At 37.6% G+C, this 18,491-nt stretch overlaps 1 protein-coding gene across 2 annotated transcripts in view; it reads left to right on the top strand.

The window, feature by feature from the left end:
• The window catches only part of GPR155 (G protein-coupled receptor 155), a 40,935-nt gene that overhangs the window by 18,863 nt on the left and 3,581 nt on the right, over positions 1-18,491 (top strand). For both annotated transcript variants that reach the window (XM_058549287.1, XM_058549286.1), the window contains 8 exons: positions 2,433-2,517; positions 2,622-2,712; positions 3,707-3,917; positions 8,264-8,368; positions 11,463-11,599; positions 13,072-13,167; positions 15,490-15,554; positions 17,223-17,360. In XM_058549287.1, the coding sequence (XP_058405270.1) occupies positions 2,433-2,517; positions 2,622-2,712; positions 3,707-3,917; positions 8,264-8,368; positions 11,463-11,599; positions 13,072-13,167; positions 15,490-15,554; positions 17,223-17,360 (928 nt within the window). The remainder of the gene's footprint in view (positions 1-2,432; positions 2,518-2,621; positions 2,713-3,706; positions 3,918-8,263; positions 8,369-11,462; positions 11,600-13,071; positions 13,168-15,489; positions 15,555-17,222; positions 17,361-18,491) is intronic.

Here is an 18,491-nt window from a genome sequence, read left to right as displayed (position 1 = left end):
AAGCAGGGCCCATCTAAGTCAAGAGCCTTTTGAAGTGAAGCAACAATGTGGTGAGGAATTACAGAATGAAAAATTCAGTGCACACAGGAGAAGGTGTATGCCTTTTAAAGGCAAGTACACCTTGCATAGCATAAGAGTTTTCATGAGATGTCAAGTTAAAAGAGCCTAAAGACTTCATTTCTAAATACAGATGAACCAGCTTGATCTCTAATATTGAGGTTTATTAAGGCTAAATTTATAATAAGAATAAGAGAGCAGCAAATAGATCAATGTATGAAAAAGCTCCAAGTCTCCCTGAAGTCCTCTTCAAGCATGCATGCCAAATCTATCCAAAGACGATGTTCTGAATTCCCTGACCCCAATGAAGGTACCCTTTCATCTTGAGATTATAACAGAATTTTAGACCTAAAGTGTCGTTTTAAATCATCCTGTTCAGCCATTTTCAATTTCACTCATTTGCATACCATCCCACAATTTTTGCCATATCTGCAGACCACCTCTCCTTTTTTTTTCCTTAAAATTGACTCACTTTTTTTACTTTAATAAATTGGGCTTTAAATCAGTAAAATCCCAGGTTTCATGTGCTAGTTAAAATTTTTTCAAGCACATGTTAAACACATAACTAGTCAAAAGTTTTCACCCCTGTGCCACCTGTACTCTCTACACTTTTGGAAACACTGGTTTTGCAATGAGGAAATTATTTTGCAAATGAGGAAAATAAAGCCCAAAGAGTTTAGCTGATTCAGGCAGGAGCTCTCATGGCTTGTCAGTGAGAGATCTTGGGCTAGATGGGGCCTGTTCATTTTGCAAATGAGGAAAATAAGGCCCCAAGAGTTTAACTGATTCAGGAAGGAGCTCTCACGGCATGTCAGTGAGAGATCCAGGGCTAGATGGGGCCTATTCCTACATCAGTCTTTTCACGAGGCAGGAATGATGAACATTAGAACTTTGAAGAGTACCCTGGCTACTGTGAAACAGTTGGCACATTTTTGTGATTGGTTACTTGTTTCCCTGGCACTTTGAAGACATGGAACTATAGAGTGTACAAATGTGTTTAGGGAGGAGCAGTGGTAGTATAATGTCTCTTGAACTTGAGTAATGTGTGCGTGCTCTGTAAAGAAAAACAGTTCTCAAGGACCTTGGTGTTGATTTATATTATTTCCAGCACAGTGTTACTTAATCTGTACAATCTTAAATCTAGGTATGAATTCCTTCTATACAGCTAGTATACAACTTTTAAAACCAAAGCAAATTCACAGATGAGATTTAAACAAAACTACAAATTCAGTAATTCTAATTATTAACATTAATTGCCATGACAAACGATCTTGTTTTGCTAATCTGAATCACAGTTTGAAATGTAAAATGGAACTCACTTCTCTGGTTAGGGTTTTTTTAGTTTGGCCTGCCTTCACTTTGTGTGTGGGCTTGTGACCTGGTTATCTCACTGCTTTTCTCTCTTCAGCTTACCACAGAACCTTCATTTGGACCGCATGTTGTGATGTCATTTGGCCTTCACTTGGCTCAAACTTAATATAAAATCAAATGTAAGCCCTGAAATCAGGAGACTATACTTTGGTTATAAGATGGGCATCTAGATGATTATCATTGAAAATACGCCAAAAAGACTTCAAAGTTCTCATAGAAATTTCCAGATCCTAAAGAATATGTCTTAGGAACCGTAGGGGTCCACAGATCTGAGTTTTAGAAACACTAATGGAGTTGGACTTACCACAGAACAGAGGGCCGGGTTTCCAGTCCTGCTCTGCCCTCTGCTGGCTGTGTGGCTTGGGCAAACCTCTGTTTCTGTATCTAAAAAATGAAGATGTTAACTTAAAACAAATGGTGTCTCCCAACCCTAAAGTTCTAAGATTCTATAGCTATGTAGAATTTATTAAATGTTATATTACTTAATAATAAATAAGTATAAGGTGTAAGGAAAGCTCAAGAACTTTAAAACATTTGTTTTTGTATTAAGTTCATATAATATTTTATTAAGGTCCATCATTTAGACTTGGGGCACTTTCCAAAAACAGAACCTATATAAGAATTGCCTATACTATCTCAGCACCAGTAGAGTAGAGGGGTTTTTATTTTTAGAATTATTCTGTGTCCAGTTAAAAAAATTTTTTCCCAAATATACTTACATTCCAAACACATCGGTCAAAAGAATAAAGTGATCTGGGCTTTTGAAAAAATCTTCATGTATAAAACAAGAAGATTTGAGTAAATAAACAATATAGGAGGGAAAACATCAATGATACTGAATTAAGAAAACTTCAAAACATTGGGGACAGTGTTTATTTAGAAACAGTACATTCTAGGGTAAAAACTACAGACTACTATTGAAATAAGCTTGGTTAAGGTTCTATGAAGTCTGATCAACATCAAGAGTAATTGTCTATTTTTCAATCTTGATTTCTTGTTCTTAGGCCTTCTAGCAATTTCTTTGTTTCTTTTGAAAAAGAGAGAGAATGTACAAGTTCCTGTTGGAATCATCATAATATCTGGCTGGGGGTAAGTCAGTAGTTTTCTGTTTGCTTACATATTTCCACATATACAGTTACTATTCATCCTTTCCTTCTCTCTCTCTCTCTCTCTCTAAATCCTTGTTATTACAGAATTCCTGCTCTCCTTGTTGGTATTCTTTTGATAACTGGAAAACATAATGGAGATAGCATTGACTCAGCCTTCTTTTATGGAAAAGAGCAGGTGAGAAGAGTTTATTGTTAGCTCTGTTCTTGAGAATGTCTCTTTTTAGCTTGTTAATGTATTTTGCTATACTTAAAATTAATTTTGGAAATCTATTCCAACTTATTGCATATCACTGGTGATCTTATATCATTTTGTTAGGTCACAACTTAAATATGGTGAAGATTTTACATGTCTAAGTCTGTTTTTAGCTGAAGATTTCGAAGTCTTATTGGGTCTTCTTAAATACACTTAGAATTATGTTTCCTCTACTAAAGGAAAGAGTGATTAATTTAAAATCATTTAATAAGTTAGCGGTAATAGTATAAGCCAACTTCTTGACTTTCAATCCTATCATAGATATAAATTTCAGAACAAAAAGTATCTGGGAAAAAGTGTGCTTGAAAAGCTATAGAGTAGAAGGCTTGTGGGACCTGCTAAATCAGAATTCTCCAGGTGAAGGGCCCAAGGATGTGTGTTTTTTAAAAACCTTGTCAAATGATTTTGATTTCTTATCCTTTTTTCTGTTTTGTAATTTTTAATTTTTGGAGTTGTGAGAATAAATAAAATCATACATATAAAGGACTTAGACTAGTGTAGCATATAGTTAGTACTCAATAAGTGTTAGCTATAATTTTTTATTTTTAGTATTATTACCATAAAAAGTCTCAGTTGAAGTATGCTTGAACTATGTATTAAAGCAAGCAAAAACTTTAAAGTAAAGAAAAGATCTGTAAGCAATCATTTAGATTACTTATAGAGGAAACCAATGACAATGATGTATAGAAGGAAGCATCTAGAAATCTTACATGATTACAAGCAAACCCTAATTTCTCTACAAGTAACTTAGATCCCTTCCATACTCTTACTCTGTTTTAAGAACCACTGTTCTAGAGCATTTATATCTGTGGAGATATTGCATTTTCCACCAAAAAAGTGCCCTTGACCTACTCCACTAAGATTGTCAAGATGAGATTGTGAGAAGTGTCCTAACATCTTTTTGCAACGTTGGCAGATGATCATCACAGCAGTCACCCTGTTCTGCAGCATCGCGATAGCCAGCATAGCACTCATGTGCATGAACCGCACCACCCACGCAGGCCGCTACGAAGGTTTCCACCCGTCTCAGCACCACAAAGCAGCAGAGCCTGGGAATGCTGCTTTTGAGGAGAGTCCAGTGCCCATAAGTGAACCCGAACTTTTTACAAGTTCTATCCCAGAAACAAGTATGATCTTTAAATATAAAGGAACTCTTACATGCCTCTATGGCATGTATCCTAAATGTTTTGTTTAAGGGAACTTCCTTAACTATCTTGAATATAATAGGTATTTGTCAAATGAGGAACTTGAATCATATTCAATAATAGAAAGAGCTTGCAAGTTCTTTAGATTTATAAATCTTTTGTGAGAATAATCTTTTCTTAAATCCTAAGACTTCCTTGGGCCTGAGAGTTTAGAAAAAAGTAACAAGGGAAGGAAGGTCCTTTCTGGGAACTAAGCACCTCCATTTGTTAATTTAACAACATTGTATCAGGCAGGCATCATCAATAAAATGAACAAAAGGAGGCCCGATTGAAGTGGGTTAAAGGTAAAAGTCAGGAGTTGGCAAACTACAGTCTGCAGGCCAAATCTGGTCCGCCATCTGTTTTTGTATCCAGCCCAAGAGTTAAGACTACTTTCTACATTCTTAAAGGGTGGAAGTAAAATTTGTAGAAGACAAATATTTTGTGACACTTGAAAGTTATATGAACTTTATTGTATTTTTGTGTGTGTGTGAGGAAGATCAGCCCTGAGCTAACATCCATGCTAATCCTCCTCTTTTTGCTGAGGAAGACCGGCTCTGAGCTAACATCTATTGCCAATCCTCCTCTTCCCCCCCCCCCCAAAGCCCCAGTGGATAGTTGTATGTCGTAGTTGCACATCCTTCTAGTTGCTGTATGTGGGACGTGGCCTCAGCATGGCCGGAGAAGCGGTGCATCGGTGCGCGCCTGGGATCCGAACCTGGGCCACCGGTAGCAGAGCGCACGCACTTAACCGCTAAGCCACGGGGCCGGCCCAATATATGAACTTTAAATTGCAGTGTCCATAGTGTTTTTGGAACACAGCCATGCTCTTTCATTTATGTATTGTCTATGGCTGTTTTCACACTATATTGTGGAGTAGTTCAACAGAGATCCAGTTGCCTGCAAAGCCTAAAATATTTATCATCTGGCCCGTTACAGAAGATGTTTGCCAATCCTCGGTATAAGTGAAAATATCCTGACCAGTAACTTTGTTAATAAGTGTTAACAATTGTTATGGGGTTTGCTTCAATTCATGAAGGGAACTCAGCAACCGAGTATGCATTTCCGATTCATTGGTACATGTGGAGATTTCATAGATATAAAACATGGGTGCTAGGAAGTGGCAATGATGGTCCCTATTTTGTTTAGAGTTTGTGGAGTAGAGGGAGGACTAATCTCAAAACTATTAGTTTAAATATCAATAAGTAAAGGATATGAAGAAAGCAAAAAGAGAAAAAAGATTAAAAAAACATTTTAACTATCGTTATCTTAAAAGGAAGAAAATCCCACAAATCTTACCATCTAATATTGCCTTCCTTCTCCCTCTCTCCCTTCCTCCATCCCAAACTGGAAGTATATAACACAGCAGTTAAAAACAGGGATCTGGAGCCAGCCTGCCTGGGTTCCAATCCTGACTCCACAATTTACTACTATTGCTTTTGGGCAAGTTCCCTGTGCCTCAGTTTCCATATCTGGTGCTGATAATACCTAGTTCATAGGCCTTTGGAGTCCTACTACACAGGACTGTAGTTTGCCAACTCCTGACTTACACCATTATCCCTGCTTCAGTCAGGCCCCCTTTAGTTCATTTGATTGATGGTGCTCACTAATTTCTTTGTTAGATCCTTTGTGAGTATATCGACAGAATTGCATTCTTTGGAGCCCTCTTGACCATTTTGCCTTTTAAGGAAGTTCAAGGATTATATTTACATTTTCACTAAAATTTTAAAAGCTGTTTTCCCTAAGTCTGAAGTACTTTTCTGATCATGCCCAGCATCCTTTCCTTACTCACTTTCTTTGTGAACTCTTACGTTTATCCTATAAACCCATCTACTGTTTGTTTTCAGGCAGGGCTTAAAGACCACCACTTCTGGCTGGCTCTCTCTGTCTTCTTCTCTAATGAGTGGTTCAGAACTGGCTACAAAAGGCCACAGAGCAAGTGCAGGGAGCCCTAAACTAAGTGTCTTAAGCCCAGAGACTTTTGCTGCTACCTCTTTACCTGTTTTTTAAAAATAGCAAATAAACTCTACCATAGATCTTCCTTAAATCCTGCCATCGTCATCTCCAGCAGGAAAACTAGCTTGCACCATCAGTATAAATAATGGAGGTTTATAAAGGAACCCACTAGACTGTTAAGTGCTGTGTCTGACTTGCCCATCATTATGGCCTCAGCACCTAGCATACTATCAGGCTTACTGTAAGTGTTTAGTAACATCTGTTACATGGATGGATAGATGGGTGGGTAGGGAAGATACACTATGATCTTCTGAAGCTACTCTGAAAACTGCCATGGCAAAGTTCTTGTTTATTTGTTTATTGACCCATGTTCCTAGGGAAAAGGTTTTTAAACCTGTCTGGTTATTTTCCTCCCCTAAATCCTGCTGTCTTTTGCTCTGCTAGTATTATTAACACATAACACATTAGATGTCCAGCCTGGCCTCCCCAGATCTCAATAATCCAAAGTAGTTCACTTACCTCTGCTCCTTGCTACATATTTGTCAGAGACCTATGATTTGCACATGTTGTAAGTGTGGAATTATGATTGAAAGGAAAATTAACCTATTTTAATATGAGGTCAAAAGTTCAGTTCTAAAAGAGAAGGCTAATGGGCTACTTCTATATCCTTATGTTTGAAGGAAAAAACTGCCATAGCACTTTTCATGGTGGCTGTAATCGTGTGTGTGTGTGCGAGCGTGTGTGTGCGTGCGTGTGTTCTGTATACATACATTACTGAAATGGGTTGGCTTTATGTCTGTTTTCTTAACAGTTTTATCTTAGCTGATTTTAGCCTTCAGGTTTCTAAAGAGGAGGGGGCTGGGCCAGATGATCTCTGTATTTTCTTTTCTATTATTCTGTGGTTCTATTTTAACCTTGAGATGGCATCATTATCTTAAATTTAGAAAGACATTTGTGATAGGTTATTATAGATTGTAGTTTTTATACTTTGAAATCTTTTTTTGTTTTTAAGAACACTATGGAAGAATTAAAGCATATTATCAATGAAAGGTTCAGCCTAGACATTATTCCATTTTGTAGCATATTAAATTTTAATACAGTTTATCACTGAAGTTATTGTTCTGTTATAATCCATGTCAAGAAGTGCCATGTCTGTATATGTGCGAAATGTTTTCAAGGATACTGCATGCTCTCTGACTAGAGGAGAAATTACAGCTCTATAGCAGACACCTCAGTGTGACTTCTGTGAACCAATCTACCTACAAACCAGCAAAGATTTTCAACAATATGTATTTGATAAGAAAAAAGAATAGAGTTTTTACTGCATCGTCTAGACTAGTATGAGATACTTTCTTGAAAGAAATGAATCTTGAGCTGAACTTTAAGGGAGGAGAGGACTTGGATGAATTAACAAGAGTGGGAATTCCATGCATGTCACACTAGGCCTGGAGACCCACATATGCGTGAGGTTTATGGAGAACACTGAAGAATTATCCTGAAAGAAGGGAAGGGCCCTTGTTGAGTACTAGGGGTGGTTGGATAGGGAGAGAGGGGCCAAGTCCTAGAGGGCTTTCAAATTCAGGCCAAGGAGTTTGAATTAACTGCAGTAAGCAATAGAGCATTAGTGCCTGTTTTGAGGTGTGATGAAATAAAAGCTGTATTTTAGGAAAGTGTTCAAATTCTTAGTTCCCAAATCATGGTGGAAAACAGCATGGGTAAAAACTTCTTTCCTAGGGCCGGCCCCGTGGCTTGGCGGTTAAGTGCGTGCTCCCCGCTACTGGGAGCCCGGGTTTGGATCCCGGGCGCGCACCGAGGCACCGCTTCTCCGGCCATGCTGAGGCCGCGTCCCACATACAGCAACTAGAAGGATGTGCAACTGTGACATACAACTATCTACTGGGGCTTTGGGGAAAAAAAGGAGGAGTTGTTAGATGCAATAGATGTTAGCTCAGAGCCGGTCTTCCTCAGCAAAAAGAGGAGGATTAGCATGGATGTTAGCTCAGGGCTGATCTTCCTCACAAAACAAACAAACAAACAAACAAACAAAACTTCTTTCCTTGTCTCACAATGAGGAGACAATATGTCAAGGAGCTGATACCTTGTCTGTCACTCTTTGAATGTTAACTTCTATAAACACATTTGAATACTTTTTGATAGATACCATATGAGAACATTTCCATTGAGGCTGCATGGCAAATGTGTGTGTGTGTATGAATGGGTTGTTGTTTGGTTTTGTTTTGTTTTGGTTTGGTTTGGTTTGGTTTGGCATCTCTTGAAGTTGTCCATTTCTGTGTGGTTGGGCTCTACCCTCACATGTTATTTTATCTGTATAGGTTGCTGTGCCTGCTCCATAGGAAATGGTGAATTACGCTGTCCATCCACAGAGCCAGTAGCAAACACAAGCACCAGTGGGCGTGTGACTCCTTCATTTGAGAAAAGTAAGTGCTTCTGGGCTATGAGGATGGGCCTGAGGAACAGAAGATTCCTTATCCTTATGCCTTAAAAGAACTCTCCTATTTCTATAGAAGCTACACTGTTTATGTATTCTCAGATAAGAAGGGAGAAAGTGCTCATAGGATAATAATCATGCATAGATAGAATACTAATTTAAAAAAACATAAAATTCTCAAAATGTAGTAATTGGTAGTATTATACACACACACACACACACACACACACACACATAAATTTTTCACTAAATTTAACCCAAGTGATAATTCCAAGAAGTTTGCCCTAAGCACCATTGTGTTTTTGGCCTTTTTTCTTATTTTGGAAGCTGAGACTTTTCCCCCACTCCCTTCCTCCAGAGCCAGGACCAATTAATTAGTGCTTAATTACATTTGAATCCATATACTTTAAAGATACCCTATCTTATAAAATAAGAAAAATCTTTAAAAGTAATAACCATTTGGCATATAGACTAAGAGACTAAATTACATATGTGGTCTAAATTTCAAATTATTTAAAACAACTGAACACACTTATGTGAAATTGCAATGCACTTTCAGTTAATTGTGCTTATTTATAATCAACCTAGGAAGGGAAACCCCAAAAAGCCCTCTTTACGATGAAGCGTATATCACCTGTATTGTTGCCAAAGGCATTATGTTTTTACTTAAGAAGTGTGAGGTTGATAAGAAATGATGGATGCAGATCACTTGCACAGAGTGTGGTGGACGTGGTAAATGCTCATTAAACAGAGTAGTAGCAGCAGTGGTTGTTGTTATCATTCAGGCAGGGTTTGTATTTGGCTGCTATCTGCTGGCTAAGGATGAATCTTAAATAGTAGCATTCATAGTGGCATAGAAGGAAATATAAATAGATCAGATGTTGGGCCTTCACTGACTTTCTGGTAGGAAACCCCTTTTGGCATTTAGTAAAACTGTCTTTCAGTTTTAATTTGTGCACCACTTTTCTAAACTAATGTTTCTTTACATCAGAATTCCCAAGGCTTTCCTCCTTATTTTTTTCTCCCTACACAATATACCTAGTAGTAAAGTCCATTGGCAAATTCAACGTGTAGTTTGATTTAACAGCTTTTTTTTTTGGCCTTCCAAAATCTCCTTATGCTTTGCTTTTTTTGTCATTTTCTTCATTAATAATGCTGATTCCTGAAAAGTCTTTTAAACTGTAGGGGCTTCTTAGATTTTCTGATCACATTTCATAAAAATTAAATAGAATGAGAGCCATCATATATGGACTTCATCTGCTCATGTAATTTAGTATTATTCCTAAGCCTGAAATAAAGAAAGTCTAATGGAAATCAAACCATGGCCAAATGAGAATTTGGGGAGTTTAACAATATAATTAATTCCTCACCCCCAAAACACTGGCACAGCACAAAGACAAAATAAATATTGCCATGTGTAAAAAAAGGTAAATGAAAGATAGCAAAATTTATTTTTATCCATTTTTGTAATATCTATACATAATATTTTAAGACCAGGTTTATTTATTTATTTTTGTGAGGAAGATCAGCCCTGAGCTAACATCTGCCAATCCTCCTCTTTTTGCTGAGGAAGACTGGCCCTGGGCTAACATCCGGGCCCATCTTCCTCTACTTTATATGGGATGCCACTGCGGGATGGCTTAACTAGCGGTGTGTCGGTGCCCACCTGGGATCTGAACTGGCAAACGCCAGGCTGCCGCGGCGGAGTGTGCGCATTTAACCGCCTGCACCACTGGGCCGGCCCCCAAGACCAGGTTTATTATATATACTGCTAGAATTTTTCTACACCAACATACACACAAATAATTTTTATTAAAATAGAATCAAAACACAGAGACAGTTTGGCAGCCTCCTTGCTTTTTACTTAGCAACATTGTGAACCTTCCCCCATGCCACTGGCCATTATGCTAGACCATGTTTAACAGTTGTATATGTTCTTTTCTACAACGAGGCCTTAGGAAATAGAAATTGTTATTGTTAGCTTGAGGGTAAGAGCTATAAATTTTTTTTTATCATGACTTTTTAAAATCAGACTGTATATTAGTCTAGACATCTATTTGGTAACAATATTTTCCCCTGCTTTTGACGCCATATATATAGTGGGGCCGAGGTAGGAAAACAAAAGTCTCTTGTGAAAGGCCCCTCACCTCTGTTTTAGGCCAGAAAAGTCATGCCTGTGATTTGGACTTGGTTCCATAGGTGAACAGAACAAAGTGTATAATATTTTTTATATGGTTCCTTAAAGGTCTTTTCTAAGGTAAATTTTAAACTCTTTAATAAAAGGCAAGCCAGCCCTGGAGGTCTAGTGGTTAAAATTTAGTGTTCTTATCCCCTCGGCCTGGGTTCATTTCCTGGTCAGAGAACCACACCACCCACCCATCTGTCAATTGTCATACTGTGGCAGCTGCGTGTTGCTGTGATGCTGAAAGCTCTGCCACCGGTGTTTCAAATACCAGCAGGGTCACCCATGGTGGACAGGTTTCAGTGGAGCTTCCAGACTAAGACAGACTAGGAAGAAGGACCTGGCCACCCACTTCTGAAAAAACTGGCCATGAAAACCCTGTGAATAGCAGTGGAGCATTGTCTGATATAGTGCTGGAAGGTGAGAGGATGGCGCAGAAGGACCCGGCAGGGTTCTGCTCTGCTCTCCACTGGGTCACTAGGAGTCGGAATAGACCCAAGGACACTAACAACAAAAAATGAAAGGCAAGGGGTAGTAGTAAATTTGTTTTATAGTTAGCCAAAATAGCATATTCATGACCAATATGTAGAGTTATCACAGGTGAAACTTGAATTATTTAGCCTTAAAATATATATATATTTATATTTTATATTATATATATTACATTGTTGACTAGTGTAGAAAGAAACTATACTACTCATATTTTTTCAGATAAAAACACAACAAGTAGCATTATCCTGAAACAACATGAAGGAGACTTCCTCGGATTTCATCTAAAATAATATACTGATTCTGAGCTGAATGTGCATATATGGTCGTTTGCTTAGGAAGTCATTATGAATTTAAAATGCATTCAAATAAAAAGCTCTGATTACAAATTGTTGTGCTTACTGTTTTATAGATGATCATTGTGTGAGTCGCTGTAACTCCCAGAGCTGCATATTAGCCCAGGAAGAAGAACAGTATCTACAGAGTGGAGACCAGCAACTGACTCGACATGTGTTGCTGTGTTTACTTCTCATTATTGGCATGTTTGCTGTAAATGTTTCTTCTGATTTTGTTTTGGGGCCATATCTTTAAATGTTTGCCAAAGGTTTTATTCAGGCATCTGGGAGAAACTTAGTTGCTACTTCCCAGGGCAGTGGCAGCTAGGCCATCTGACTCCTAATCTTGAGCTAAATGTTTTGGGGGGAAAAGAGAATGGATAATTCACATTACTCTGTTGCCTAAGTGCTCCAATCGCTTATTTTGCTTAGAATCACTTACTTATTCTCTGGTATCTTTCATGTTGTATGGAGGGCCACTTATTCCCAACGTATTCCTTGACGACTTCAGTGCATACATGCCTACATGGTCTCTCAGAAGATATTCCTCAGATAAATAAACTTTTAAAAATAATTTTAAATTATGAAAATAACATAACCACTTCATACAATAGATACTTACAAAATAGAGAAAAGAGGAAAAATATCCATCATCCTACTGTCTTCTATTTTTTAATACGTTTTTCATGGTTCTAACAATACATACAGATTTATATCCTGCTTTGTGACTTGTGTCAAGCATTTTCATGTTGCTACAGAGTGTTCATAACCGTTACTTTAAATGGCTCCTCAATAAACCATAAAGGAGATACATTATAATGTACTCAACCACTTCCTTCTGGATTGTTCCTAATTTTTTTAAATGCTTTAATAAACATCTCCATGCAGTATATCATCTATCTTGTGGTAGATTCTCAAAGCTGGGAAACCTAGATCAAAGAGTATAAATATTTCTATGCCTTTGGATGTATTCTACTAAATTGTTTTCCAAAGGAGTTGTATAGATTTGTAAAGTACTCTCACCAGCATTGAATATTATAAATTTTTTAATTTTATAAGTGAAATATAGCACTTCATTTTTCAAATGCATTTCTTTGATTCCTAAAGGGTTTTTTAAAATTAGTTTTATGTCCTGTTTTATGAATTATCAGTTATTATTATATAATTCTTTGAGATGGTTCAAGTGTACCTTGCATAGAGATGGGAGATGGACTGTATAACCTATGAAGAAACCGTCTTACCCTTCTCATACTGGGATGCTTGTTACATAGAATGATATCAGCCAGCACCATTTTAACTGCTGTTTATGAATAAAAATCAAAAAGTAAGAAATGCTACCAAGAATTGCTTCTTAGTGATGTGATTGTTTTCATGGTGTAGAACTAATTTTAAAATCAGTCCTGTCTTAGGCTAGTCGGTAGTCCTGACACATTATGTAAGCTTCTGTATTATGGCTCATGTCTTCTTGCTTCAGATCTGATCAGAATAGATGCTGTTTGAATGACATCTGTCAAGAGGAGAGGTTGAAATCTCTTGTTCGAAAGACAAAGCGTCTATATTCTCTCTGTTTTTCTTTTTAGTCTTTTCCCCAATTATTAAGTAGATAAGTTATTGTACTGTGTTCTGGATAGAGAGAAATAGTTAGCTTGCTTCATTTTAAAATACTATTTTCTCTTTCCTTTACAGAATCTTTCCAGTTGTTTATGGTGGCTGTTCAACCGAGAACCTGGAAGACTATATGTTGAGTTACAGTTTTTCTGTGCTGTGTTTAACTTTGGCCAGGTATTTATTTATGGAGAACTTTGAGGGGTTTTTGTTTTCCTGGATGGGTTGATTGGGGGGGGTTGCGGATGTTGTTGTTTTCTTTTACATCAAAAGGGTTTAGTTTGTTTGCCAGCTGCTGGTATGTGTGACAGCTGACAGCTGCTGCCTATCTTCTACTAGAGATGAATTATTATATTGGTTAAAGTCATCAGAATGCACACTGAGTGTTTCAATCAGAAATACCAAATAGTTTTGCTTTGGTTTTGAGATAAAGAATGATAATTTAAGCAGGGACAAGATGTTCCAAGTTCTTTTTAAACTTTGTTGTGGTTTTAATAAGTTACTTTGGGAAAATGACTTACCTTCTCTGAGCCTTTAGTTTAGCCACTTAAATTGATGCACATCATTTCATTTACATTTCTATATTTCTTGAACAATAAATACTTAAATATTTTTAAGAAATCATGTGGCATATAAATAAATTTTGACCAGGGATAGTAGTTACCATTCCTTGAGAGTCTACTTCCTATATGCCAACCATTGTTAAGCATTTTACATTAATTATCTCATTTAAACATCATAATAATACCTGCAAAGTAGACATGATCATCCCCAGTTTAAAAATTAAACATTAAAATTCCACAAAGCACTAATATGATAGGTGCTGTTGTCTTTGTTTATGTCACTATTAAAATGGATATTTAAGGATAAATGACAATTTACATATTGGGAAAATATTTCTTATGTGCAAATTTCAAAATTTGATTCTATCTTCCCATCCCTTACTTTTTTTTTTTTTTTTTTTTTTGTGAGGAGATCAGCCCTGAGCTAACATCCGCCAATCCTCCTCTTTTTTTTTGCTGAGGAAGACGGCCCTGGGCTAACATCGGTGCCCATCTTCCTCCACTTTATATGGGACGCCGCCACAGCATGGCTTACCAAGCAGTGCGTCGGTGCGCGCCCAGGATCCGAACCAGCGAACCCCGGGCCGCCGCAGCGGAGCGCGCGCACTTAACCGCTTGCGCCACCGGGCCAGCCCCCCGATCCCTTACTTTTTAATTAGCGAATATTAGTCCCCAGATTAAGTATCAGGTTGAAAAAAATACTGTGGTTGAAATCACTGGGTTTGCCTATTAAAGCTGAAATAATCGGCCATATGAGTTAGTTAACATTTATCAGAGGATGCTCCTGCAAGTTTTTCCCTAACAGTAATTTCTTGAAATATTTCCAGTGTGTTTTGCCATTATTGTGGGAGCAAAAATGTCTATGTCTAGACAGACAAGTGACCTCATCAGTTTATTACAGACAGACATGCACATCCCAAGGGCTACTTGATGCCCACCTCGCTCTGTGATACTGTTTAATGTCTGATTTTGTACCCAAGAACTATCAAATACTAGGTTGAACAATCAGTCTCCTTCAGCATTTTGCATTCAGAAAACCCACTCCAAGCTGGGCCATCCCAGGACTGGGACTGCGAAAGCTTCACAAACAGAGGCTAATGCCAGGAACATTACATTTGAAATGCTGCCTCCACAGCTTATGGCTCAAGTGCTTTCAAAGGATGGAGAGTGATACAAACCCCCACTCCCATCCCATCTGCCTCTCGGGGAGGTGGTGTTGTAAGATCATTCCCTTTTGGTTGTTGATAGCTTAGGGGTGAAGAAAGGTAGGTCCTTCATGTAATATATTGCATTCTTATCCCACCTCCAGCAACCTGCACGTAGATCCTTATCCCACTGTGCCTGACGCACGGCACCTCCCAACCTCCTGTCTCCCCCAGCAATCCTAACTATCCTGATCTGTGGCTGCTGTCTGGTGCTGGTTTGCCTCATCACCCCCAAATTCTTCAAACCCTTTGCCTAACCACTAGTCCATTTCATTTCACATAAATTTTGTTCAGTTACTGCATTATATTCAGATATCACAGCACTTTTAAATTCTATAATTTCTGAAGTTTTAACAGAAAAATAATAAAGAATTACTTAAGCCCAGTGGGAGATACATTATTTTCTTTTTAAAAAGAGGATAAAAAGACATATAGCCCTTACATGTTCTCTTTCTTTTTCAGAAAGCTGGCATGCAAATGTGGCCCCCCAGCACTGGCGTGTGTCACCTATCATAGTTAGTAGGACAGATGATTGGGAAGAGGCAGCCAAGTATCATAGCTGCCTCCGGGCACTGAACTTCAGAGGACTGCCTTGTGTGTTCCATTTAAAATGTTGCTCTAATCACTATAAGTTTGCTTCCACAAGCACTAAATTTGGTGGCTTCCATAATTTCTCTGTCTTAAAATTTTATTGTTGAATTCATAAAATATAATTTATTTTTCCTCCATAGGGATTTATTTCCTTTGGAATCTTTGGATTGGACAAACATTTAATCATCCTACCTTTCAAAAGAAGGTAAATTTAGTTTTGAAATAAATCTATATTCATAAAGATGATAGCAAAACCATTCTATTAAGATACTGATATTTTTAAACCTTTAGTATCTACTAGGAGACCACAGAAAGGTTATCTGTTGATTCATATATTTGTTGTAAATAATTGCAGAGAAAATATTGGAAGAACTGTTATTAATCCAACATTGTAATTTGCATTTTAATAAGAATTGATGGACACTGACTTCTATCTATGCCATTAACTGCATAAAGTTGCTAAAAACAAAATTCAATAGAGTAAATTTGAAGATCTAATTGGCTTTATTAGGCGATTCATCTGGTAGCATCCCATCTGGCAACTAGCAGGATGCTGGGAGGAATTGTACAAAATGTAAGGTTTTTATAGGAAGAAGGATGGGGCAGGGGAGCTGTTAGGAAAAGAAAAGAAAGGGTTATTTTTAGACCAGAACATCTTTTTTTAGGGGGGAAGGGACTGGCAAGGGTCTTATCATGCAGATTGCCTCTTCTTCCTCTGGAGGATGGAGAGGGCCCACTGGATGGTAGGTGCTGACCAGAAAATTCTGGACTGGTCAATTAAGATGACGTTTCTGGGAGAGGTTGAAACTGCAGTTAGATCAGGTATTAAGTCTGGTGTCATGGGCTTTGGTCATGAGTGATGCCATTTTCGGCCTGTGGTTTTTACAAAGTAAAATGAAACTTGAAAATGTATTTAGAAATGCAAGTCGTAGGTGGTGTGCCCCCAAAGGTCTGTATTTGATTGTCTTTCTCCTTTGATGACAGGATTTCTCTTTCTATTAAACTAATAATTTATAGAAAACTCAAATTTTCTTCTTTCTAAATTTTTGGCTTTTTAATTAGCTTGGTGAAGAGTTCTTTGAATTCAGATCAGGAATTTCATTATGAAAAATAATGAAGTGGGAATACTCCAACTTGAGGGTGGGAAGAAGTGGGGGTGCAAATCCTTGTATTTTCTCCTTTGTTTTCAAAGTCAAAATTAGGAGAAACTAGAAGGGCTAATGGAATTTATCCTACCAACTACATAAAAAGGGCCCAGCAAATGGTAACTGTTCTTTCTTTCTTCTTTCTTTCTCATCATCATTAACATCATCATCATTAAGACGTAGTTGTTAGGGTCACAATCCTTTCATGAGGAAAGAAAAACATAATAGGAAAGTCATTGAACTTAGTTATCAGTTTCATAATGTTGATCAGTTAAAAGAGTCAACAGATCTATTGTCTAGGCTGGCAGAAACAGAAATGTTCTGTACTCCAGATCCCAATATTTGTCTCTCTGGTACTGAAATTAGAAAATGATTAAATAAAATACTTGACCTGTAAGTTATTTTTGCGTCTTAAAATAGTAGAATGTAGAATAAGGAACTTCATATTTTGGTGGAAAATGAAATGGGTCAAATGTCTGGAGGGTTGATCAAATTTTCAAGTCCCCCACCCCACCTTACCCCCACCCCAGCCTGCTTTGAACAGGAAACCACATGCAGGTTAAGAATATTTCTGCTTCAGAGACTCATGACGCCTGGGAATTGTCAATGACAGCCTTGGTAAAGGACGGCTCCTGAAGAGGCATGTTGATGGGGCAATAAGCAGGAAGGGGTTCTCTCTCAGTGCTTTTCCTTCCTTAAAAATGGACTCCTTACATTTTGGTCTTCAGACTTGAATTCCTATGGAACAATAAAGAAACAGCAGAAAACAGGGATTCTCCTGTTCCTGAGGAAATAAAAATGACCTGTCAACAGTTTATCCATTATCACCGTGACCTCTGTATGCGAAACATTGTCAAGGAAAGAAGGTAAGTACAGGTTCCCAGTAATTATGTTTTAGATAATTAATTTTGGTTTGTAACAGGCTAAGTAATGTGGTTGTGACTACATGATTGTTATTTTCAATAACACAATACATGTAAAAGTTAAAATAGCTATAGGTCAGTTTATAGTTTAAGAAAACAGCATATACAAGTGCCATATCACTTTGATTTTTATATTTTTTAAATGTCATATAACTTCCGATTTCCATATGAAATGTGAAAACTTTAGTTTAGAATGAACCAAAATGTAGAATATTAACATTCACTTCATGCTGGCCATTAGTGTCTCCCATAAACTCTGAGACACATTGGATTTAGAAGTGATTTTATATTCCCCATCTCCTAGTGGTATGTTATTTCATATTACTAATGATATTGTCAAGAAAATGAAATGAAATTTCTGTCTCTTAGCTCATTCTGCTGCTTATTTTTCACCTCAAGTCCTAATCCTCAGTTTGTGGCATCATATTTTTTCTTCGAATCCTCAAGGTATGGAGTATGCAACAGGAAATGAACAAAATGTTATAGTGCCAATATTTTTAGTTGTCATAAAAGAGAAAATAACAAAACAAAGCATAAAGAACGAAATACTTTTATGTCTATAACTGAAAATTTATGAAAATTACCACTCAGGATGGGTTATTGACATATATTATGCCATTATATTTCATTATAACCAGAAGGTAGCCTGGGATAGCTCGTGGCAAGGGGACTCACTGGTTGGGGACTAATATTAGAACTCAACTCCTGGATATATCACTTACTAGCTGTTTGACATTGGGCAAGTTCAATTCTCCAAACCTTGGTTTTCCTCTTTTTTAAAATATCTTGCTCTCAGGGTTGTTTGAATGATATATATGATGTGGGGCTGGCCCCGTGGCCTATTGGTTAAGTTTGGCGCACTCCGCTTTGGCAGCCTGGGTTCGTGGGTTTGGATCCTGGGCGCAGACCTACACTACTCATCAGCCATGCTGTGGTGGTGACCCACATACAAAACAGAGGAAGATTGGCACAGGTGTTAGCTCAGGGTGAATCTTCCTCAGGGGGAAAAAAATCTATATGATGGGTATAGCCCAGTTTCTGAAAATGACAAACTGAAGAAAAGTTCATTTCCCA

The sequence above is a fragment of the Diceros bicornis genome, chromosome 10 (assembly GCF_020826845.1).
Source record: "Diceros bicornis minor isolate mBicDic1 chromosome 10, mDicBic1.mat.cur, whole genome shotgun sequence".
Taxonomy (NCBI): domain Eukaryota; kingdom Metazoa; phylum Chordata; class Mammalia; order Perissodactyla; family Rhinocerotidae; genus Diceros; species Diceros bicornis.
The sequence above is the reverse complement of the archived record's forward strand: the minus strand, read 5'-3'. Positions and strand labels throughout refer to the sequence as shown.